The sequence below is a fragment of the Ornithorhynchus anatinus genome, chromosome 17 (genome assembly GCF_004115215.2).
Source record: "Ornithorhynchus anatinus isolate Pmale09 chromosome 17, mOrnAna1.pri.v4, whole genome shotgun sequence".
NCBI classification, from domain to species: Eukaryota; Metazoa; Chordata; class Mammalia; order Monotremata; family Ornithorhynchidae; genus Ornithorhynchus; species Ornithorhynchus anatinus.
In genome coordinates, this window is record NC_041744.1 from 33,628,609 (window position 1) to 33,653,559 (window position 24,951).

The window sequence follows — 24,951 nt, forward strand, 5'->3', positions numbered from 1 at the left end:
ACGCTGCTAGGATGCTAATTTACGGTGCTGTTCATCAAGCACGGTATCTGACGTGTAGGGAGAGAAGCCCCCTCCCTCCTCCCCCTTTAGATTCGGAGTCATTCCCCTCCTCGCTTATGAAGCGCAGCCCACCCGCTCCTCGGAGGAAGTTCAGAGACACCGTGCGAAGCCCGTAGGAAAATCCCAGAAAGGCAGCCTGCCCGCTGAACTGCAGTCACCTCTGCCCGGGAGCCCCCGTCCCGCTAACACGTCCGGATTCGGGGCCGGGGTCCACCCCGCTCTCGGCCGAGCGTAGAATCCCTCCCCCTTCGATCTCAAGGGAAATGATTTTTTAGAGTGAAAACTGAGGAGAAAGTTGTTTATTAACAATAATTTATACAATTACCGACAATTGCAAAATATACACATTTTCTGGAATACAGCACGAGCATCGTACTTCCCCTCGGAGGAAGTTTTGTTTTTAAATCCAAGAGCGAGCCCCACAGGGTGTTCAGAGTTTAACTCTGCCAACGCCGTAAATGCTTACCCGGGTTTCATCTGGACAACTCCAGCATTGATCCCTTTTAGGCTGGACTCAGTTCCCACCTGATTAGAAAGGCACACGAGTCAAAGTTTTACCTCAAGGCTCCCTCTTCGCCCGGGAGGACGGCGACACATCTCCGGCTCAAAGAAAACAAGACCCGGTGTGCGGATACGGTTTTAGGTTTGCCCCGGGGGGGGGGGAGGAAATCGACCGTATCGGGAGATTGGATCCTTCCTTCTACGGAGTCTACTGCATTTTCAAACTCTTGAGCCCGTAATGGTGGACTCTTAACTTTTTCCAAGCCAAAGAGTCTAGTCACCAAGTAGCTTCCAACACTGTCAGATGCAGCGTCGTGAAGCTCTGAGGCTTCGACGACGAGAATGCCCTGACCGCTCGGTCCTGCACTGTGTACCGAAGGACTAGTTTGAAAGTACTCTTTTCGACTCTTTAAAAAAAAAAAAAAAAACCAAAACCAACAAATCGAGAAACAATGATAGAGCTGTTTTTAGGGAATTTTAAATTGTGCCCAAGTTGGGGTGACCTGTAAACTTCGCATCCTTAGCTTAGTTGTAATAGCAACCTGGCTACTACGTTTTAAAAAGGGGTAAAGTCGGACATCGCCCGCAGGTCCAGTTCTTATTTTCTCTTAAAGTCCAGTGAAAGGCAAAACGGGATCAAGAGTCCGGTAAGGAGCTGGCACACCACGGCACACCTTCCTTGTGCTTTCGACCGGTGGCGATTCACGCTTCACGGGCAGGCTTCCGAAAACCGGACGCTAAATCGGTACCGTTCTGGGTTATTTCACGGAGACTCCGGCTCACGTGGCTTCCCTGCGGTGATTGCGGCCAAGCGAGGCGGTGGCCGGCAGTTTTACGAAAGGAGGGATCTTTAAGCGTCACACGCGTCGGGCGGCTTCATTAAAACGAAGACTTTCTCTTCTAACCCCGGGGGCCAGGATTCTCTAACAGAGTTTACGGCGAGGGCCCGAGGTCTGCCGTAATTCTCGGAGCCGGACCGACGAGACCCGGCGACGTTCGTAAAATTTAGTGCAAGTGACGGCGGCTCAGGCGTCGAAGCACGTCTTCCGTGAAGCGGTTCAACGTACGTTCCTGGTTTCATCCCGCGTCCTCCTTTCGACTGAGTCTTTGGAAGGAACGCGTCGCGTCAGTCTGGAGAGACCTCGCCGGTCCCCGGTATCCGACGCCGGGCGCCTTCAGGGTGGAAAGCGGGCCGATCGATCTTCCGTCGATCCCTTCCGAACCCTTCGATATTGGGCGCGTCCCACTATCCGCTAGATTACAACTACGTGACTCGGACGACTTTCGGAAGTGGGGCGGGGGGAGTGGGGGAGAAGATGTCCAGAGCCCAGAAGGGGTAACATCCCACAGTGCCAAAACATGGCCACAAATTTACGGACCCGACTCGCCCTGGCCCCTCTACAGTCAAAAACAGAATCCTAAATCCCGGGCTTTTTTCTTTTTCTCTCCCTCTCTCACAACTGGGGCAAATGGAGACCGTCTTACCTCTGGAATTGGAGAATAAAAGAATCCCGGGTAAAGCATCGAGCCCACTGCGGAACCTTACTTAACAGACCCCGACGCCGATCGGACCGAAAGCCACGCGCTCCTGAAAACCACCTTACGGTTCCTCATGCGATCCTTTAAAAAAAAAAAAAAATTCCTTTTAAAAAGAAAAATTACACCATGATAGTGCCATTCCGTAGAAAAGGTTTACTTCAGATTTTCCCAGGCCGAGGTGGACCCAACCGGCTAAGGGGGCTCCACGGGCGAGAAGGATGAGTTTAAGCGGCCGGGAGGCTGGAAGCCGGAAGGCAGCGGGACGTGAAGGCGAACCGTCCCTCCGGGTTCCCGGCCTGGCTGGGGGACGGCTGGGGGCGAACGACCGGGAACCCATCCGACCGTCTTTCGGGGAGGGCGCGGCCGCTCACTCGGGGTCGGAGACGTGCGCCACCTCCACCTCCACCGTCTCGATGGCTTCCGTCACTTCCGCTATCTTCTGCCCCTGCTGCTGGGCCAGTACGTAGTTCACCACCTGCATGATGCTCTGGTCGGAGAGCGTGGACACGGAGGCGCACTCCTCCGTGGCCGCGATCGCTTCGAGGGTTTCCCCCGTCACCACCACGGCCTCCACTTCCTCCGGCCCGCAACTCTCCTGGGCCTGGACGTCGGCCGTCAGGATGCTGATGGCGTGCTCCACCTGGGTCCCCTGGTTGTGGAACTGGAGGGTGTCCTTCTCCAGCATGATTTTACAAGGCACGTAATCCCTGTGGAACTTGGTCATGTGTTTCCGCAAGGTCCGGGCGTCTATGTACGCCTCGTTGCACACGGGGCAGACGTAGGGCCTCTCGCCGGTGTGCGTTCTCACGTGGCGTTTGAGGGAGCGGGCGTCGGCCCAGGCCACGCCGCACGTCAGACATTCGAAAGGCTTGACCCCTGCGGGGGGGAGAAAGAGAGCCCACGGTGAACCCTAGGGAAGATCACCGCCACCGGGGGAGGGAGGTGGGCTGGGACCGAGGGGGCTCGCCGCCCGACGCCCGGACGGCCCCGTACGTTTCCGCAGCCACGCCGAGCCCCCACGGAATGACAGAGGTCGCCGGGAAAACCCGCCAGGAAAGCGCCTCCACATTTACACTTTCGGGGAGGGGGGCGGGGGACCTCCCCTAGGCAGCCGGCCCGTCAACTCGGCGGTCCGGCCGGTCTCGGCCTCGGGGCGGGGGCGATCCACCCGCCAGGGGCTGCCAACCTCCCGGTAGCGAGGCCCAAGCTGGCTCGTTCCAGAACGGACCGTCGTTTCCGACTCGGCCGGACCACCGTCACGGGGTCCCGTGGCTGGGACGGGGACCCCGGTTAAACCGAGTTGGGGGTCTAAATGGAGGCTTCCAAGGCACCGCCAATTACGCATTATGACACGTGCTCCGCTTTCCCCGCCAATACGAGAGAGGACCGGAACACAGCAGGTCCGGAATACTCTCCTCCTTCCTCTTCGACCACCTGGTCCCCCATTTGACGGGAGCGTGAATATCGCTCGACTCTCCGCTCTTCTCGTAACCGAAGGAATCGTCAGGCCCGTCGTGAGACGGATTTATCGTAAATCCGCCGGAAAAAGAAAAAAAGCACCGTCCCGGGAATGAGGAGGCCCGAGTTGTTCTAGTCCCCGTTCTGCTCGTCCCCAGCTGACGGGAACCCGACCGCTGGGGACGAGAAGAGCGCGAAAGTGCCGTCCGTTAGCTTGAGGCTAGGCGCCGCACTAAGCGCTGGGGTAGATAAAAGCTCATCGGGTAGGGGCCGGCGTCCACTTTCCACCCGGGTCTCCCAGTCAATCCCCCCATTTTACGGACGAGGTGACCGAGGCACAGAGGAATGGAGCGACCTGTCCAAGGTCACCGTGGTGCCACGGAAGCCAAGGGCACGATAACCGATTCCACTGAGACGATCTCGGTCCCGAAGTCTCCATCAGCACCCTCACTGGGAAATACTAGCGGTCTTCCAGGAGCGGCGTGCGTCCGTTCGTTCATTCGTCCACGGGACGCTCGGGAACTCCGGGTTCCACCGGTGGTTATTTCAAACCCCTCGGCTCTACGGTGTCGTCCGACGGTTCCCCAGGTCGACAGACATCTGTGGCACTGCCCTCGGAGCCCTCCGCTTCCCTCTCCCAGCCTCCGACTTTCCCAGTTCCAGGCCGCATTCCTACAGTGGCCAGTCTCTCCTTTGCCGCTTGCCCCCCACCCCTCTCTCCACCCACAATTTCCCCAGTGGCCTCCTGGCTTTCCCACATCCTCACCCTGCCCAGCATCTGTCTTCACGGGACCAAAGGGGCACTGGGATTCACTTTATAGAGTGCAATATTATAATAATAATAATAAAGTTGGTATTCGTTAAGCGCTTACTATGTGCAGAGCACTATCCTCAGCTCTGGGGAAGTCGCAAGGGAATCAGGTTGTCCCACGTGGGGCTCACAGTCTTAATCCCTATTTTACAGATGAGGTAACTGAGGCACAGAGAAGTTAAGTGACTTGCCCAAAGTCACACAGCTGACAAGTGGCAGAACCGGGATATTATCTATACACACACATACATATATATATATCCCCTCCTAACAAATCCATTTTTAACTCATCCATTTTTTAACTCATCCATTCATAGCCTGGTATTTGGTTACAGTATTGGTATTTGGTATAAGCCGGCGGTGGGCTTTCCTCCCAGAAAATATTAGACCGTCCTCTTCGTATTATTTCACGGCGATGGAACTCAAGACGAAACGATAATACGGACGATATAAGCTCTTGATAGTTACCCTCGTGGTTGTTCATGTGCCTCCGGTACTCCCGCAGTTGGGTGAATTTTCTTCCACACTGATCGCAGACCCGTTCTAGATTCTGCTTCGCTCTCCCTTTCTTCCCGTGCGTGGCCTTTTTCACGTGCCGTCGATACAAGGCTTTCTCGTAGAATTCTTTGCCACACACATTACATCTGAAAGAAATTCGTTGGAGAAAATGACACCGACCCAACACATTCCTTCGGTTTCCCCGCCTCCCTCGAGTCGACATTTTCGCAACGGAACTGCTTCTGGATTTTCCCCGAGAGGCATCTGGGGGCGGGGGGAAACAAATATGAAGATTAATGATGTAAACGGATCCACCGGGGAGCGAGCCGGCCGGGAGCGAAGAACCTCTAGCCGGTCACTCAACGGCACCTCTGAGTCCAAGTAAGAGACGCAGCCGGGCCGGGGGTCTGAAGAGGAAACCGAGTGAGGACGGTAACGTACGCTCCAGCTGCTCTGGAGCGTCGACGCGGTCGGACCCCACTATCCGTGAGCTGATTTTCATTCAGCGGAAGGGCCCTCAATGAAAGGTTTAGGTCTGGAGAGAGCAGCCTCCGCCCAGCTCTCCCACGACACTCCGCGGTCGGCGGACGCTTCGGAGGCCGCCGGGCTCTGCTTGCTGGAAACGAGGGAGGTGAGCGTGTGGGGTGGGAAGACGGCGGTGCGAGACCGGTCCAGAGGCGTACACGGTAGCTGGAGGGCCTCCACGGAGGATCCGTCCATCAGTGGAATGTACTGGGCGCTTACTGCAGGCAGAGCACTCTACTAAGCGCCTGGGAGAGTGCAATCCAATAGTGTATGCTCCTTGTGGGCAGAGAACATGTCTGTTTATCGTTCTGTTGAACTCTCCCGAGCGCTTACTGGGTGGTCTACACACAGTAAGCGCTCAGTGAATATTATTATTATGGCATCTGTTAAGCGCTTACTATGTGCCAAGCACCGTTCTAAGGGCTGGGGTAGATACGAGGCAATCAGGTTGCCCCACGTGGAACTCAGTCTTAATCCCCAGAGGTAACCGAGGCGCAGGGAAGTTAAGCGGCTTGCCCGAGGTCACATAGCATACTGGGACAGAGCCGGGATTAGAACCCACGTCCTCTGACTCCCAGGTCCCTGCTTTTGTCACGGAGCCGCGTTCAATGACTGAGTGCCCACAAGGAGCTTACGGTCTACAGGGATGCGGGGTGTGGTCAGAGGGGCACGGGGACCTCCGCCTTGCTGCCCCAGAGAGTGGAGCTCTTGTCTGGGAGTGGTGAGGGTCGGCGGAGTCCCCGAGGGCTGGGGGGAGCTCGGAGGACGGCAGCCGCCGAGCCCGCTCCGGGGCCCGGGCAGAAAGTCAGGGGGTCCGGTCCTGTCCCGGCTCCCCGTGACCCTCCCCTTCCAGCCCCCCGGGCACCTCGCCGGTCTCACGTCCACGCCCCGAGAAACGGCCAGAGGGAGGGCGGGAAAACCGCCAACCACGGGGGGACCGTGGGGAGGGACTGAAAAACGTCGATTTTACCGGGTTGGTTCTGGAATGTAACCAGTTGCCTTTGAGCCAACTGGAAAATGCAGCCCATGATAAGAGCCACATTTTCAAGGAGCATTCAGTCGTAATTACTGAGCGCTTACTACGTGCAGAGCACTGTCTGGGAGAGCCCGATATAAGAAAAGACAGACACGTTTCCTACCCACAGCGAGGTCGCCCGGCTCCATCGTGGGGTGCCCTGGAGCGGGCTCAGACCACCGGTCCACAGAGCCAAGTGCTCGACTCCGACGGGCCTACCAGAGCACTGGGGGGATACTGTCTGACAGATGGAGAGCGAACCCAACGTTCTGTTCCGGGGGCCGCGTCCAACCCGATTAGCTTCTGTCTACCCCAGCGCTTAGTACAGTCCCTGACACATAATAAGCACTTAAATACCATTAAAAAACAAGTTAGCTCTACCATCCCTCATCTTCCTCCCGCCGACAACCGTTACGGACCGCTCCTCCCCCACTTCACCCGAACCCCTCTCCAACTTTCCGGTCACTTTCGGCCTGCCCGACTCACTAAGGGAACACGCGTTCGAAGTAGTGGCCTCGTCTCAATCGGGTGCAGAGCCCCGGTCTGCCGCGCGCGTGGACGCGCTACCCACCGGTAAGGATCGGTGACGGAATGAGACTTCACGTGGGAATACCAATCTTTCTTCCAGCTATAACATTTCTCACAGAACTCACACTGGAACGGCTTCACCCCCAGGTGTTTATTCATGTGCTGCCGGAGATCCCGAGCCTCGAAGAAACTTTTGTCGCATCTGCAACGAGAAAGGCTTCGGTCTTACCTGGAGAGCTCGTGGCGCCTTCGGGGCAAGATAACGTTTTTTTTTTTTTTTCGGTTTACAGTCTTTAAAGTCTCGACGTTTTCACCTGTGACAGAAGCTCCAGATTTTCATTACCGATTCATCTGGAGCTTTAGGGTGATGGAATCGACAACATCCCCGACGGTATTTATCGAATGCTCGCTCTGTGTGGAGAATTGTACTAAGCGCTTGGGAGAGTACAACAGAGTTGGCAGGCGTGTTCCCCGCGCACCACGAGCTCGTAAGTCAATTTTCTGCCCCGTCGGAGGCGGATTATTTTAGATTAGGCGGGAGAGCCGGCCCGAGACGTCCTTTGAGATTCTGACGCCCTACCGCCCTCGGAGAGTGCGGGCTTACAACTACAAATCCCAGGAGCACCTGCACCTGTTCACCTCCTCCTCCCCTCACCGAACCCGGGGAGAGGAGGAGGTTGGGATACCGACTCCAGGACCCATCCCTGGGTCTAAAATGGAACTCGTTTCATCACTCTAATACTTTATTAGTACTTAAATAATTTCTAAAGATCACCAAACACAATCTCACTAAATGACAGCATAGACGTGGCAAGAAAATGGCGTGCTCACGTTCATTCGTTGTGTATAAACACACACAAGTACTTACTGAGTGCACTGGTAACCACGAACCTCCGGCTTTGGTTGGTGTTTTTTGAGGTGCTTGCTGAGTCCCGAAGCTCTATGAAAAGACTTGCCGCAGATCGAGCAGAGGTACTTTGACTCTCCTGTGAAAACGAAAGTCCGGTCCACAGAGAGCGTCAACCAATCTTCCAATGGGCTTCTTCGGATTGCACTTCGGATAGGGTTAAACAAAAAGTGATTGCCCCTCCGCCTCCTCGCCCCACCCCCCCAAAAAAACCAACTTGCTGGGGGAGGCATCCCATTCAGACACATCTGTAGCCCAGCTGATGGAAACTCTTGATGTAGCTCTTGATGGATACAATGGCAGGGCAGGCGTATAGGACAGTGAGAATGAAATGGAAATGAGGAAAGTGGTTAAGATTCACCCAGTCAGAACCAGCAACCAGAGGAGCCAGTGAGGGGCAACCAGGCCACTCAATCCTGGATGAGGAACTGCCACAACTGAAGTAACCCACTTCTGTGAGACTTAGAAGGCATTTCCGGGTCACACAATGAGACGACTGAGTTTTTTCCACCCCTCTCTCTTTGAGTAAATGCAGTTTAACAGAGATGCCTGCCTTGGCTATCCCACCCTACGTGTGAAGAGTTCTTCCTAACAGCTCTTCTTCCTTTAGAGGGAAAAGTGAAAGATCCTGGCTTTTTCCCTGCTCCCGATTTTCCTTGATCATCCTTACTTGGCTCTCCTTTCGTCTTCCTTCCTCTGCCCTCCTATTCTCTCTTCCTCCTACCTCACCTCTATTTCTGTTGAAGAACCGGGGAACAACGTGATGCCTCTTCAGCCTTTTTATACGAGCGCGACCTGTGACCCGTGAGATAAACGCTGAAGAGGAGTCATGAGGAGGACTTTAAAGGTTCTCTCCCTTTTTCATTTGACTGAAGAAAATTTTAAAAACGGAGGCCAAACATTTCTCCTCAATATATTCCGACCCCATCCACGGAACCCTGATCGAACCCGCATGACTAGTAAACGCAGCAGGGGAATTTCGGAAAGTCTCCGAAAGCACGAAAGCCAAACGACGTGACTCCTTTCTTGATACCTGTGTGAATGCTCAGATGTTCTTGCAGACTCCGCTTTGTGACAAAAGACTTTTCGCACAGTTCACACTGGAACTGCTTCTGTGCTTCATGGAGAGCCAGGTGCAATTTGAGACCATGCTTGTAGGTGAAAGACTTTCCACAGACCTGGGGGGAAAAAGAGTGAGGGTATTAGGGCAGAGACGAAGACAGAGCAAACGCTCCCCGGAGGACAAGGTCTCAAAATTTACAGTCCTTGGAAGTTTCCTGCTTAAAATGGTAATCCGGCCTCCTTTTTACCTCATCCTGTCAACTTCCCACTGACACGTTTTCCAGGGCAGACACATTAGCGAAGAGTCAGAGCAACGCTCCAGCTCTGATAGGAGGCGGGTGGCTTCCTCAGGGGTCAGCCTGCTGGCCACCCCCAAAATATTGCTGTCTTCACGGGATCTGCCCACGAGACTCAGTCCATTCGACCTCGTCTCGGCCAAGGCGCCGTGACTTTTGTCAGGGTGACACGCCACCGGCTTTTTAATAAACGACTGAGTATTTATGGGACGGTCCGCGATGATCTATCACGGATAGAAAACTGGGTTAGGAAAGGGTAGCTACACAGGGTCGTTCTGCGGACTGGACAAGCCTAAAACAGTGGAGTCACCCGGGGTGAGTGCTAGGACTGGTTCTGAAACGTCCGGAGGAGGAAATGCACAGCGAGTCTCCAGATTTGTAGATGACCAAAGGCATAGAGTCTAATAGCTTTGTCCTGGTTCAACACAATGGCCTTCCTGTAGCTCTGGTCACTGCATTAAGGACTGTCATCAGAGAGTTGGAAAAGGGCAGTGACCTAGATGACTAGAGGGGTTGGAGAAAGCCGGATGGGCCGAAAACACTGGGACTCTTCGGTCTAAAAAGATTTCAGAGGAAAAGAGAAAACAAATGAACGGAACAGGAGCACTGGGTGAACCGCATCCCAAAACAGGGGGCAGTCGCAGAAGCTTGAAGGTGACGGGTTCAAAACTAATCAATGGAAACACTTCTTCACCCGGTAGGTAGCACCTTAAGGGATCTGTTCTCACAAGAAGTTGCACCACCAGGGGACGATAACAACAGGTCGACCCTAAAGGGCCGGGGTCAATTCACGAATGAGCGCAACAGGGACTGTGCTAGGCACTGGATTACGGAATTACGGAAATACTCCTTTTTAAAAAACGGATTTCCTCCCGCCCCTATTGTATAAGAAAACAGGAAATTCGATCAGGTGAGAGGGACAAATCTCCAATTTTTCAGGCCCAACAGAAGTGAGCGATAAATCACTACGGGATCTCCCCTTCACCTCCAAAGGGGCACTATGTTTCGCGGAGCATTTTGACACCGACAGAGACTTCTTCACCTGGCATGCATGCGGCTTGACTCCGGTGTGTTTGAGCATATGGATTCTGAGAGAATAGAGCTTGGGCAACGATCTCCCGCAGATAGAGCAGATGAACTCCCGCTTGGTCCTGCCCTTCTCGGCAGACGTTCCCGACGGGTCTTCCGTGGCAGCGGAAGACGGCGCCTCGGTTTTTCGGGTATGTCGAATAAGGTGTGCTCGCAAAGAAGCGCTGTACTGAAACTCTTTTTTACACAACTAGGAAGCAAAGGCAGACACGTAGTTATTTCCAAACGTTTCTGCCACACCGATTTATGCTTCTCTAAGTCCACTTTCTCTGGAGAACCACGCCAACTCTTACAGGCTGGATAGTCACCCCACCCTCAGCCCCACAGCACCTACACACATCCGTACTTCGTGTATTTTAATGTCCATCTCCCCCCTCTAGCCAGAAAGCTCTCTGTGGGTAGGGAACCGTTTCTACCGACTGGGCCGGATTCTCCCAAGTTCTTAGTACAGTGCTCTGCACACAGTAAGCGCTCATTAAATACCACTGATCGACTGGTTACTGCAAGGGTCTTGACGGCGCGACGAAGTCTATAAATTAAGCCTCCACCCTCACTTAATTTGGAAAATAATTTAGGAGGGAAAAAACCCCACGCTGAATACCTCGGCAAGAAAGAGAAACTTTCAGATTCCATTAAGCATAGATGGCGAGGAGTTTTTTCAGAGGGTAAAATTTCCACTTACTGGGCATTTGTAATCTTTAGTTCTTTCATGCTTTAGGGTGTGCATTATAAGTGCGTAACGTCTCTGAAAAACCATCCCACATTCACTGCATTTGTGCGAACTTTCCTCGTCCGGATTCTCGGGAGCGTCTCTTTTGGGCTGCTTCATTTTTTTCCCCCTTTGAACTAACTTCATAGCCACCTAAATGGAAAGACAAAAATCCTATTCATACACACCCCCACACACGCCCACCCAATTATAATTTAAAAGTTGCCCTCCTGGGCTCGAAGGATTCCACTCGTTTAAAAAAAATCTCGGTAAATCCGATTTGCAGTCCCTCATAACGATGCCCGGTGATGCGATATTTTCACCCGGCGTTTTCGGTGTTATTGTCGTTAAAAATCACAACACGGATCCTTTGGAACCCCAAGCGGTAGACCCGCTCGAAAAGGGAGTAATCTGTTTCGCTCTTTCCCACCCGCCCGAAAAGAGCAAAGTGATTACTTTCGGCCTAAGACGACAACGTAGAATTGCGGGCGTCTCCCATCATACCTGTTGTACCGCTGATTTAGGATTGGCTTTCCTATTCTGATGCTTTTTCTCCAGGCCTTTGTGCAGTCGGATGTACCCGCCTTCGCTGACAGAGCGCTGACGGAGCCTGCTTTTGTACGTGTCATCCGGGCCGAGGGCCCCCTCGCCCTCCGGAGAGCCGTCCCCGGCACTCGGAGGCTCGCCACGCTGGCCCTCGGGTTCTTCGGCGTGGCCCCCGAGGGCCGTTTCTCCGTTTCCCGTGCCGTTCTCCTCCGGGTCCGCGGCGCCGTTTCTGGGCGCGGCGGTGTCCATGGCCTCCTCTACCGCAGGCTCGGGGCACGGCTCCGAAACCGGGTTCTCTTCTCTGCTCTCCGAGCTTTCTCGCTTTATCCCGTCGTCGGCCGCCTCCTCCTCGGGAGGGTCCGCGACGGGTTCCGACCGGTCGCTTCCGACGTCCGTGGGGGCCGGAGAGACCCGAGACTCGGAGGAATCCCGAGACTCGGAAGGAATCGGAGGCTCGGTCCGCTGGGCGCTCTCACCGCCCGGTCCGGGATCCGGCGACTGTCCGTTCACCGCCAGCCCAACCGCACCGTTTCCGGCAAAACTGAGTAAAACCCCGGGCCCGTCGCCCCCAGAAGGCACTGGGCTTCCGGTTCGTTCAGATAAATTCTGAGTGGATTCAACCGTGTGGACTTCTCCCTTTTTGTATATGGTGATCTGTTTATCCTCCATTAGCTTGTGAACATTTTCACAGATCTCCAAGACTTCTGACATGAAAAGATGTCGGGCCAACATGGCAACCTCCGCCATGTTGCTGAAGTCGAAACTCAGTACTGAAGTATAAGAAAACTCCAGCAGAGGAAGGAAACTTGCCTTACAGAAACCTGTATGGAACCCAAAAGACAGATAAGCCCGAAATCTCTACTAAGGGCTCAGCACAGCACGAAACAGAAGATGCACAGACTCACACAAACCCTACGAATCAATCAAGGGTACTTAATGGGTACTTACTCTGTGCAGGGCACGGGACTAAGTAATAGATTTGGTGGACACGGATCCCTGTCCGCGAGGAGCTTACGGACCAGGTCCGTTAGAAACTGCACGTTTAACGCCGCACAGAATGTCGACAGGCAACTGGCTGGAGACTTAACACCCCCCCCCCCCGGCTTCTCCCTTTCCAAAAGTCCACGCTTCCTTACACCTCATTTTATTACTTCTACAATACGGACGTCAGGCTTGCCGACCACACTCGGTCGGATACTCCCCATTTTTAGGACATAAAATGTGCCGAGAGAATTCTGGCACACAAGGCAGAATCCCAATGACCTAATTGGGGTTTTTACCTTAAACAATCCAGAGTCGTGTTGAGAGTGTGTTTTTTTTAATACGACTCTTTACGTTCGAAACTTTTCAAAGGGTAAAAGGGTCACTTCGACTTCTATCAGATGAGTTTTAATGGCCTCCCCCCAACTCCCAACCCCACCATGGCTCTCAGCCCAGAGTCCGATAAAGATCCACCCCGAGAAAACCAATGACAGGTGGGTACCGTACTCTCCCGAGCGCTAAGTGCTCAATGAATACTCTCGCTTGATTACGCCTCTGAAATGGAGGTACCTCCCACCTCCTGGATGAAGTCAAAGCCGCCTCGCTTCTCTCTATCCCTTTCTTCCCTCGCCCGGCAACGCGCCCACGCGCTCCTCCCACCCTCCTCCTACGCAAAATGAAGATTATTAAGAAAATCTGTACCTGACAAATCCACCACGGCCTCGTGGCTGGAGACCGCTCCCTTTTCAATGAAGAGCTCCCGGAAGTACTCGCTGTTTGCGGACAGAACAGATTTATGGGCTCTGTACTCCTCTCCCTCGATTAGCAAGGTAACGTCGCAGAACTGATTGGAAAGTCTCTGCTGGTTCAGTTGGTTTAAGACCGTCTGGCAGTGTTTCTGGGAAGACCTTTTCACAAGGCCTTTGGTGTCAACCTATCGAACAAACGCGGGATCAAGAGTGGCACAACCCCTCAGCTTCATCTCCCGTCGTTTCCGTAAAATACATCCCGCTTCCTCGGGAGAGACTTTCCATACAGAATACGCTCCCGCTCTTCACGGCCGCTCAACTTTTCTGCCATTTTATCGGTTGAGAGACGAGGACGTAAAAGCACGTGGGAGGGAGGGCTGAGAGAAAATGTGGGGTGGTTGGAGGGAGGGCTGAGAGAAAACGTAGGGTGGTTGAGAGGACGTAACCCTACTTTAGTAGTCAAGTGTTCAAAATTAAACGTCTGCGATACTACATTTTTAAAACAATGAGTTTTTATTTGGAGAAATTTTTCAAGTCCTCGGTTTTGCAATAATATAGAAAGGTAGAAAATTCCACTTACAAATACAAGTTCATGTTTGGAGATTGGCTTCTTTTTCACCGTCCTGGACACCGGCCCCAGTTCCGACTCGGGGTTAGTCAGCTCCTCGTCCGTTTCGTTGCTGTCTTCGGCGGACTCTAACTCTAGGCCCAATTCTTCCAACATTTCGGACGCATACCTTCCTGGACGAGAGCGATCTAGCTTCTCCTGGCATTGGCTGCACTCTTTAATGTAATCTTTGACTTGCTTTAAAATGCCTACCAAAAAAAATGAAATAAAATAACGAAATCGGCAAGCAAGCGTGTATCAGTCCCTCGCTTGAAAACGACAATGATAGGGACGGCCGGTAGTTGGGGCAGTTTTTGGCAGGGTATATAAAAATGGTCACGTAGCGCTCGGCTGTGGCATCGGTGAGAAAAGACGAAGGAGAGATGTGGCCGAGGCTAGAGGGACAGAAATCTGAATATTCCAGAGGCAGCTATTACTTTAAAATACATCCGACGCGGACGTCTTATATGAGGTGGCCCCTCGTCCAGTCGACGGCTATCCTGTCTCCGTTCTGCTGCCGCTTTTATGTTTGGTTGTTTTTTTTATTTTAAACAGTAACCGTGGTGCTTTTTACGCACTTGCTACGTGCCAAGCACCGTCCCGAGCGCCGGGGTAGATGCCAGATGTTCAGGTCCCACACGGGGCTCACGGTCTAAGTAGGGGGGAGAACTTCCCGGCCTCCTCGGCCTCGGCTCCCGTCCCTGAGTCCCGTGGCTCACAAGTGGCCTTCGTGGATACAGGGACCTGGCTGGGAAGACAGTGGTTCCGGAGCAAGAGTTCAGGGGGGGAGGCGGGTCGGGAGGTTCCCCAGTCACAGGCCTACGTTTTGCCGATTCCCGCGGAGGGGCTCCCTACGACATCACAATGTTACGTTGCACAGCCCGAGTAACGGAGGCCCGTACACCTTCCGGAACGAAGAAGGGGCGTCGGGTACTGGTGAGTCCCACCGGGAGCCATCGTCCCCGTTGACACAGTTACCGGTGACCTCTCCTTTTTGCACATTATCTATCCCCGGGACTCTGTCCAAAATCACACGTGCATACAGCGGCGGAAGTAGCCGCGGACGAAGCGCGGGCCCGGGAGCCGGAGGACCGGAGTTCCGTTCCTGGGGCCGCCACCGGCCTCCCGTGTCACCTCGGGCAAGTCGCTTCACACCTCGGTCTCCTCGACTGCAAAATGGGGATTCGATACCTCTCTCCCTCCTACTCCGACTGCGACCCCCACGAGGGACAGACGCCGTATCCGGCCTGAATAACCTACGCTTTGAACAACGCTTGACGCAGAGTTAGTCCTCGATACCATTAAAAAAAAAGAATTCCAGGAATTTTCTCACTAGGAAGTTCTACGGGCTAATTTTGAGTCTTTGGAATTTCCGGCTAACCCGCTGGAGGAAATGTTAAAACGAATGCTTCTGCTAACATTTAGCTTTAAGAGATTCGGAAACGGACGCTCACGTTGTCTAGTCTTGGAAATTTCAATCAATTCAAACAGAACCCGATTAAACAATCATCCCTCGCCGTCCTGGCGTGGTGTCATAACTCCTGGGCAAACACTCAGCTCTAGGTCCCAGGACCTAAAGAATAACATTTAGCATCCCTCTGGGCTACCGGAAAAGAAAATAACGATATCAACGAGAACGGCAATGCTAATGATGATGGCATTTAAGTGTTTACTCTGAGCCAAGCGCTGGATAGACAGAGTGCGATCAAAAGGGACATCATCCCTGGTCCACACGGGGCTCACAATCTAAGGGGAGGGAGAACAGAGCGCTCGCGAGTAGCAGAGCCGAGATTAGAACCCGGGTTCCCGGATTGCCCCGGCCATTAAGGGGAGGACGACTCTGACGATCAAACCCATCGTGACGGATTCTTAAATCGGAGCTGGGGCGACCACTCTGGGACCTAATGGCCATCGATGGTATTTATCAAGTGCCTCGCCCAGAGTCACAGAGCAGACGAGCGGCGGAGCGGGATTAGAACCCAGGGCCTCCCGACGTCCAGGCCGCCGATCTATCCACTATGCCACGCTGCTTCCCTGGGAGCCCGGCTCTGCCCTGGCCGGACCCGCCCCCCCATTCCCCAGGCTCAATGTAGGCAGGGAATGCGTCTGGTATATTGGACTCTCCCGAGTGCTTAGTACAGTGCTCTGCGCCCAGTAAGCGCTCAATAAGCACGACTGAATGAATGAACGAAAGGAATGATGACAAGTAGCCGCAGAGTGTATAGAGCACAGGCCTGGGAGTCAGAAGGTCATGGGTTCTAATCCCCGCTCTGCCACTTTTCTGCTGCGTAACTTTCGGCAAGTCACTTCACTTCTCTGTGCCTCAGTTCCCTCATTTGTAAAATGGGGATCGGGACTCTGAGCCCCATGCGGCACAGGGACTGTGTCCAACCCCATTTGCTTGGATCCACCCCAGCGCTTAGTACAGTGCCTGGCACATAGTAAGCGCCTAACAAATACCATTATTATTACTGTTAGGAAGGCCGGGTCCTGGAACCACCTTTCCCGGGGGACGCCCGGTGTCCAGCGATGACCTACTGGGAGGAACCCCGGGGCCTGGGGCTGCCCTGCCCGGAGGATGCCCAGGGCCTGGCGCTGCCCTTGGCCAAGGCTGCCCGGGTTCCTTGACTGTGCCCTTGTGTGAGGATGCCCAGATGATGCCCAGAGACCTGGAGCTGCCCTTTGCAGAGGATGTCCGGAGGTCCGAGTCCACCTCTGTCTGAGGATGCCCGGGGGCCTCACTCCACCCTTGGCCAAGGCTGCCCGGGGGCCTAACTGCCCTTGTCTGAGGATGCCCCAGACCTGGCGCTGCCCTTCTCAAAGGCTGCCCGGGGGCCTGACTGCCCTTGTGTGAGGATGCCCAGATGATGCCCAGAGACCTGGAGCTGCCCTTTGCAGAGGATGTCCGGAGGCCCGAGTCCACCTCTGTCTGAGGATGCCCGGGGATCTCAATCTGCCCTCGGCCGAGGTTGCCCGGGGGCCTGACTCCGCCCTTGTCTGAGGACGCCCGGATGATGCCCGGGACCTGGCGCCGCCCTTGGCCAAGGCTGCCCGAAGGCTGCCCAGGGGCCCCACTCCGCCCTGCCCGGAGGATGCTCAGACCCTGGCGTGGCTCGGTGGCAAGAGCCCGGGCTTTGGAGTCAGAAGTCACGGGTTCGAATCCCGGCTGTGCCCCTGGTCAGCTGTGGGGCCGTGGGCGAGTCACTTCGCTTCTCTGAGCCTCAGTTCCCTCCTCCGTCAAATGGGGATGAAGACTGTGAGCCTCACGTGGGGCAACCTGATGACCTTGTATCGCCCCCAGCGCTTAGCACAGTGCTCTGCACAGAATAAGCGCTTAACAAACACCAACACTAAACCTGGCGCTGCCCTTGGCCAAGGCCGCCCCGCCCGGAGGATGCCGGGAGTCGAGCCCGTCCCGCCCGGAGCACGCCGGGAGTCGAGCCCGTCCCGCCCGGAGCACGCCGGGAGTCGAGCCCGTCCCGCCCGGAGCACGCCGGGAGTCGAGCCCGTCCCGCCCGGAGCACGCCGGGAGTCGAGCCCGTCCCGCCCGGAGCACGCCGGGAGTCGAGCCCGTCCCGCCCGGAGCATGCCGGGAGTCGAGCCCGTCTCGCCCGGAGCATGCCGGGAGCCGAGCCCGCCCCGCCCGGAGGATGCCGGGAGTCGAGCCCGCCCCGCCCGGAGGATGCCGGGAGTCGAGCCCGCCCGGCCCGGAGGATGCCGGGAGGAGGGCCGGAGTCCGGGCCAGGACCGCCCCCGTCCGTCCGTCCGTCCGGTCCCGTCCGTCCCGACCGACCTCTCCACCAGTAGGTCGCGGAGAGGCGATGCCAGGTGTGGTGCCGGGTGAGGTGGGCGCCGGCGGGGCCGAGGTGGGCGGCCTCGATGAGGCCCCGGCGGCGGTCGGGCTGCAGCACCACCTCCAGCTCGGCGAAGCCCTGGCGCCGCCGCTGGCGCCGCTGGTAGAAGAGCGTCCCGCCGCGCACCACGTAGCAGGCCGCCGCCTTGCGGATCTTGCGCTTGGCGTTGCCCTCCGTGCCCGGCGCGTAGGGCTCCCGCTCGTTGGTCAGGTAGCGCAGGATGGCCCGGTAGCTCTCCTCGCTCGACATGGCCGGGCCGGGCCGGGCCGGGGAGGCCGGGGGCCTCGCCTCCGGGGGGGAACTGCACCGCCTGGCGCCGCTCCGGCGCGCGGAGACAAAATGGCTGCTGCACCACCGGAAGTGACGCGCTGAAGGGCCGCGGGGGCAGAGAGGCTGCCCGCTCCCGACATGGAGGGAAGGGGCGCCAGGCGTGCGCGCATGCGCGCGGGGCCTCCCCTCCGTCCCCAACAACCTGTCGGCCGCCATCTTGGAAGCGGGCAGGGCGGCGCCCTCCGCCCGCCATCTTGGAGACGGGCAAAGGCGGTGCGGCCCTCCTGGCCTCGGCCTGGGGAGTCGGAGCTCCGGGGTTCTATTTGTTAAGCGCTTACGATGTGCAGAGCACTGTTCTAAGCGCTGGGGGGGGGGGGAGCCAAGCTGATCAGGTGGGCCCACGTGAGGCTCACGGTTTCAATCCCCATTTTACAGATGAGGTCACTGAGGCCCAGAGAAGAAGAAGGTTGCTATTTGTTAAGCGCTTACTACGTGCAGAGCACTGGTCTGAGCGCTCGGGGAGATACAAGGCAATCAGGTTGGCCCACGTGGGGCTCACGGTTTTAATCCCCATTTTACAGGTGAGCCCAGAGAAAATGAAGGTTGGTATTTGTTAAGCGCTTACTATGTGCAGAGCACTGTTCTGAGCGCTGGGGGAGATACAAGGTAATTAGGTTGTCCCACGTGGGGCTCACGGTTTTAATCCCCATTTTACAGATGAGGTCACTGAGGCCCAGAGAAGAAGAAGGATGTTGGCATTTGTTAAGCGCTTACTACGTGCAGAGCACTGTTCTGAGCGCTCGGGGAGATACAAGGTAATCAGGTTGTCCCACGTGGGGCTCACGGTTTTAATCCCCATTTTACAGATGAGGTCACTGAGGCCCAGGGAAGAAGAAGAAGGTTGGCATTTGTTAAGCGCTTACTACGTGCAGAGCACTGTTCTAAGCGCTGGGGTAGATACAGGGCAGGCTAATCAGGTTGTCCCACGTGGGGCTCACATTTTAATCCCCATTTTACAGATGAGGTCACAGAGGCACAGAGAAGAAGAAGAAAGTTGGTATTTGTTAAGCGCCTACTACGTACCACGCACTGTTCTAAGCGCTGGGGTAGATACAAGGTAATCAGGTTGTCCCACGTGGGGCTCACGGTCTTAATCCCCATTTTACAGATAAGGTCACTGAGGCACAGAGAAGTTGTGACTTGCCCACAGTCACACAGCTGACAAGTGGCAGAGACGGGATTAGAACCCATCATCGTCAAAAGCATACTGTCCGAGCCCCAGAGTGTTCATGACCTTCAAGTACTCAAAAAAAACAAAACAGTGAAAATGAGTAGGATTTAAGGGGCGGGTGAGTAAATTGCATAAAATATGGTCCAGCAGTATGGGCACAGGCCTGGAGCTCAGAGGCCCTGAGTTCTCATTTCAGCTCCAATACCACGATTACATCATCTACCTAAATATCTACTGTAGGCTGTGGCAGCAGGTAAGAGGAGAGTCCAGATAATCCAGGAAGAACAATCATCAATCCCTACATTATAGATATGGGATTATGCAAATCCTCGTGTTAGGGCTTGATCCCCCTAAATCTGAAGGAAACTCCCTTTTTACTATTAGATTGTAAATTCCTTGAGGTCAGGACTAGCTACAGGGTTCATTAAGTGCCCATTATATGCCAAACACTGTGCTAAACACTGGGTAGGGGATATGTTATTACCCTGTTTATTTTGCTGAGGTGTACATCCACTTGATTCTATTCATCGTGATAATGTTGTGTTTTATTTGGCTGGGCCATCTGTCTCCCCCGATTGGACCGTGAGCCTGTCATTGGGCAGGGATTGTCTCTATCTGTTGCCGAATTGTACATTCCAAGCACTTAGTACAGTGCTCTGCACATAGTAAGTGTTCAATAAATACTACTCAACGATCGTATTTATCGATTATAACCGCACTTTTACGGTCTAAAGATGAATGAGTCCGCGTGGTAGCTTGCAGTGCATTAAGTGCCTGAAGGAGTGACAAGTGGCGTGTTCCTTGCCCACAAGGAGACAAACACCAAAATAATTACACCTAGAGAGGTCAAAAATAAAGCAGACCTGTATTCGGGAGGGTTCAGACTGCAGTTCATAAATGGAAGGGGTTGACCAAAGGGGTGGTATGGCTCTTGATGCTTGGAGATTAATTGGGGAAAGCCTGGCTGGAGGCGGGATTTTTATTTGGGGAGAGTTGCCGGACAGGGAAGGAATTCCAAGTTTAGGGTACTGAGAGTGAGACGAGATTGAAGTTCAGCTAGAAGGTTGAGGTCACTTTAATTTAGACCAGTTTTTTTCATGGTATGTTATATGGTATTTGTCATTGCTCTTCTTCCCCTGCTCCCTCCTTTCTCTTCCCTCTGCACTAACTCTTATCAGAAGGTCACAAAGCTGAGGAGAGGGGAGGGCAGGATTACAACCCAGCTTCAAAGCTCTCTCCATCTCCAACACCCCATTCCCGAAAGAATTGCTGTTCTTTCTGTCCTGCTTTTTCACCGTCCGGCTTTCGGATCCAGAGCTTGTTATTAGGAACACCATAGACTGAGAGTTTGTATTTTTCCGGTAGGCCATGCTACTTCTCTAAAACAGATTTAAGATGCTCAGGGAAATATGCTTAAAGGCACGTTGAAAAATGTATCAGTAGAACTAAGCATTGCCGTACGACCCAGAAAATACCAACCTGAAAACTAGAGGGATCTTCGCCTGTTTCTTCCGTATGGTAAATTGGCCCAAGATCCACACTGTCAATACTTATTTTTTCTGCCCACAGCCAGCGCCAGGGTTCAAGGTTTGCCTTAGGGTGGAATGTGACTCAGAAAGATGGGAGATATTTGGATTTTCAAGACCGCAGACCAGGCTACTTGTAAGTTAACCACTTATTTAGAAATATCTGAACACCACACAAGTAAGAAGTTTGTCAGATCTTTATTTCATTATCTGACAGGTGGCCGCCTTAGCGTTTTCCACCGACACGAGGAGCTGAAACTTTGACAGGTTTTGCAATCTTCTGTTTAGGTGCAGCTTTTGTGGGGGCCTGTGAGGAGACAAAATTAACAACCTGTTAAATGCTTACTGCTTGCCCAGCACTGTGGTCGATAGAAGATGACCAGGTTATCCCTTGTCTCACATGGGCCTCCCGGTATCAGTGACTTGCCCAAGGACACGCAGCTGGCAAAAGATGAACCCGAGATGAGAACCCACATCCTCTGATTCAAAGGCCCACGCTCTCTCCGATCAGCTGTTCACTCAGCCCACTTGGCCCCCAGCGCTTCCTTCTTCCCTTCCCGTAGGAAAACAGGAGGTACTGGTGTAAAATGAAATGCTCCCACCCTCGGAAAAAAAATGAGGCAGACGGGATACCTTGGCGGCAGATGTTGCCATTTTCTTGGTCGCCTGTTTAGCCTTCTTAGCTTCCTTCGCGGCCCTGAAAAACAAAATTATTAGGTGTAAGGCAGAATACTCACACTCACCCTCTAAGTAACTGCATGAGGAAAAGCCTGATGTTGGGCTAGAAACAGGAGATGCTGAATCCTCCCACTCTGATTCCGACACAGACGGACAGGAAGCCGAAGGCGGCAGTCTTTTTATCCAGAAACACTCTGTACCGGTCATTCTTGGCAGCTCAAATGGCCCTGCTAGTTCCCCCAATCCCTCCCAGTCCAAAGCCCAGTCACCAAGGGGCAGGTGGCACGTTTCTCTGAAAAGAGGAACGGTCCTATTGCCATTACAGGCCAAGATCATTTGGCCCTGCCATCTCACGCTAAGAGACCGGGCCACCAAGCATCGCCTCACCTGATGGCCTGCTCCCGTTGGGCCTTCCGCACTTCGGGCTTCTGGTTCCTCTTGGCCATTATATCAGCCAGAGATGCACCGGTGATGGCCCTCTGGAATTTGACGGCACGGCGAGTCCGCTTCTTTTGAATCTCTTCCTACGGTAACGGGAAGAAGGGCCGCGTTCACACAAAACGTCACCTCGCATGAAACACAAGCCTCTTCCAGAGCGTGCCTGGTCGGTGACACGGTTTTACAATCACCCACAATTCTGCAGCGCTTCTCTTTTGCGGTCCTTAGGGGAACATACAGGACCGAATGGTACCCACACCTACCCGAAGAAACTTTTATGGTTTATGACACTTTAAGACTGAATGAATTAGAACCCAGGTCCTGTCAAAGGTGAAGTAGCACAGGTCTAAATGCGTATTATTATTATTATTAGGCAGCACAGGAAAGGGCAAATGGGAAAATGACGGCTTTGAAGGTCCGCTGGATGCGAAGGGAGAGGAGTTTCAGGCCAGAGGGAAGACGTGGGCAAGGGGTTGACGGTCAGTTAAATGAGATCGCGGTTCAACGAATAAGTTAACATTCGTGGAGAATGTCGTAGTGCGAAATATACACCCAACACCCTCGAATGTCATTTTCCCCACTCAACTCAACGGTCTTTCAGATGAAATAAAAACCACGTTATGCCGAAAAGCAAGGCTTTCGTAGCAAGCCCTCCGCACCCCTCTCGGAGCTACACCTAATGTTTAAGCTCGTTTTAAATCAAGACGTTGGAACTGGATCTCACGCCACACAATCATCCGCTTCTTGAAGCCTGCAGTTTGTCCTGCCGGTTTCAGGCGGGGTCGTTTGATAAAACTCTTCGCCCCACTCAGTCAGAAAGGGGGTCGGACTACTGCCCCTGAACCCCATTTCCCTCGGGAGCCTCCAAATCCAGCGGCTTACCGACTGGCCCTTCTTGTGCTTGCGCCGGTAGAGGACTGTCCAGTTGATCTGCCGGGGGTTCCTCTTGGAAAGGAAGGCCGACTCGCATTTTGCATTCAAGAATTGGAAAACCTAGAGACAGCACATTGACGATTCACTTTCTCGCTAGGCAGAGGGGCGCCTCACGCGTAGTGAGTCGGAGAGCCGGGGATTCGTCCCCAACTCCCCGGTGCACGGTGTGAGGGGTGTATTTACTATCTCGGGATGATGTAGGGGCAGAAACCTTCTGCTGGATTGCAATCAACCGTATGGAGATTGTGACTCACAAAGGGGCTGGGCTTCCTAAGGCAAGACCCTGGGCCAGACCAGCTCTAACCCTCTAGACTGTGGACAGGGAACATGCTTGCTAATTCTGTTGAAAAGCAGTGTCCTCAGCGCTTAGTACAGAACCCTGCCCATCGCCCCTACTTCCTCCCTCTGCTCTACCCCCTCCCCCTAGCACTTGGGTATATTTGTACGTATTCATGACTATTTTATTAATGATGTTTATATATCCATCATTCTATTTATCTATTTTGATGGCAACGATGCCTATTTGGTCAGGGAACGTGCCTGCTAATTCTGTTGAACTGCAGTGTCCTCAGCGCTTAGTACAGAGCTCTGCCCATCGTCCCCATTCTCTCTGCCCTCCCCCAGTGTATATTTGTACATATTACTCTATTTTATTAACGACGTCTATATACCCATCATTCTATTTATCTATTTCAATGGCAAAGAAGCCTGTCTACTTGGGTGGGAAACGCGCCTGCCAATTTCTGTTGAACTGCGGTGTCCTCAGCGCTTAGCACCGAGCTCTGCCCCCTCCCCCAGCACTTGGGTATATTTGTACATATTCATGACTCTATTTTATTAACGATGCCTATATATATCTATCACTCTATTTTGGTGCCTATTTGTTTTGCTGTCTCCCCCCGACCTCTAGCCCGTGGCTGGGTAGGGGCCCACCGGTATTATGCTCTGCACAGGGTAAACGCTCGGAAAAGAGGATTAAACGAGTGAGGCGAGCAGGCAACAGAGTGAGTGGGGAAAGCCGGGGGTGGATAAGCCCCCTTTCCCTCTGGCCCTCCCCACAGCACTGTGCTCATCTGCATACATTTTTATTACCCTATTTGTTAATAAGGTGTACATCCCCTTGATTCTGTTTATTACGATTAAGTTGTCTTGTTTTTGTCCCTCTCCCCCGATTAGACTGTAAGCCCGTCAACGGGCAGGATGGTCTGTGTTGCCGAACTGTCCATTCCAAGCGCTTAGTACAGTGCTCTGCACCTAGCAAGCGCTCAGTAAATACTACTGAATGAATGGGCAGGGACGGTCCCTATCTGTTGCCGAACTGTCCATTCCAAGCGCTCATTACAGTGCTCTGCACAGAGTAAGCGCTCAATACTATTGAATGAATGGGCAGGGATGGTCTCTGTTGCCGAACTGTCCATTCCAAGCGCTTAGTACAGTGCTCCGCACACAGCAAGCGCTCAATAAATACTATTGAACGAATGGGCAGGGTTGGTCTGTGTTGCCGAATTGTCCATTCCAAGCGCTCAGTCCAGTGCTCCGCACATAGTAAGCGCTCGATACTGTCGAATGAATGGGCAGGGCTGGTCTCTACCTGTTGCCGAACTGTCCACTCCAAGCGCTCAGTCCAGTGCTCCGCACAGAGTAAGCGCTCAGTAAATACGATCGAACGAACGCGGTCCCCACCTTGCCATCGGTGCGGGCGTAGCGCCGCCCGTGCCCGGGGTAGATCTTGTACCCGCTGAAGCTGCACAGCTCGACCCTGCAACGAGAGGGGAGAGAGGGTTAAGGGGAGGCGCGGGGGCCATGGCGAGGGGCGGCGGGCGGCCCCGGGGCCGAGGATGGAGGCGGATGGCGGCGGCCACCCCGGCCGGGGCCTGGCTTACTTCATGGCGGCGGGCCCCGGGTAGATGCCGAAGAGGAAGAGAGGATGACGGGAAGGCCCCTTATAGCCACACCGGAAGTGGGCCGGAACCCGGCCAGTCCTCGCCGAACCTCCCCAGCCCCCGCGCCCAAACTCCCTCCTAGATCGAGCCGCCCCCCGTCGATGGCGATTTCATTCGGATTCTCTAGGTCTCATTCGGCCATTCGCCGTGGCGCTCGGCTTCCTCCAGGAAGGGCGGCGGCCGCGGGGCCCCCCGGG

General features: G+C 54.2%; 2 protein-coding genes across 4 annotated transcripts; both read right to left on the bottom strand.

The window, feature by feature from the left end:
• Nucleotides 1-344: 344 nt before the first annotated feature.
• Nucleotides 345-18,035, bottom strand: ZBTB11 (zinc finger and BTB domain containing 11). Of its 3 annotated transcripts, none has more exons than XM_001518843.4 (12): nucleotides 17,675-18,035; nucleotides 13,855-14,090; nucleotides 13,228-13,459; nucleotides 11,503-12,365; nucleotides 10,972-11,151; nucleotides 10,243-10,479; nucleotides 8,876-9,020; nucleotides 7,804-7,921; nucleotides 6,979-7,137; nucleotides 4,838-5,013; nucleotides 2,472-2,976; nucleotides 345-2,181 (listed from the first exon to the last, which is right to left on the bottom strand). In XM_001518843.4, exons 1-12 carry the CDS (start codon nucleotides 17,982-17,984, stop codon nucleotides 2,172-2,174), a joined length of 3,171 nt encoding a protein of 1,056 aa, XP_001518893.3. In that variant the 5' UTR covers nucleotides 17,985-18,035; the 3' UTR covers nucleotides 345-2,171. The 3 variants fall into 3 exon arrangements, with proteins under 3 accessions (XP_001518893.3, XP_028937924.1, XP_028937923.1); XM_029082091.2 differs by lacking the exon at nucleotides 17,675-18,035 and adding an exon at nucleotides 15,336-16,151; XM_029082090.1 differs by having other exon boundaries at nucleotides 345-2,976.
• Nucleotides 18,036-20,941: 2,906 nt separating this feature from the next.
• RPL24 (ribosomal protein L24) lies at nucleotides 20,942-24,923 on the bottom strand. The gene is made up of 6 exons (XM_001514205.6): nucleotides 24,695-24,923; nucleotides 24,495-24,570; nucleotides 22,761-22,871; nucleotides 21,828-21,964; nucleotides 21,396-21,459; nucleotides 20,942-21,069 (listed from the first exon to the last, which is right to left on the bottom strand). The coding sequence occupies exons 1-6, from the start codon at nucleotides 24,697-24,699 to the stop codon at nucleotides 20,989-20,991; spliced, it is 474 nt and encodes a 157-aa protein (XP_001514255.1). The 5' UTR covers nucleotides 24,700-24,923; the 3' UTR covers nucleotides 20,942-20,988.
• Nucleotides 24,924-24,951: the final 28 nt, after the last annotated feature.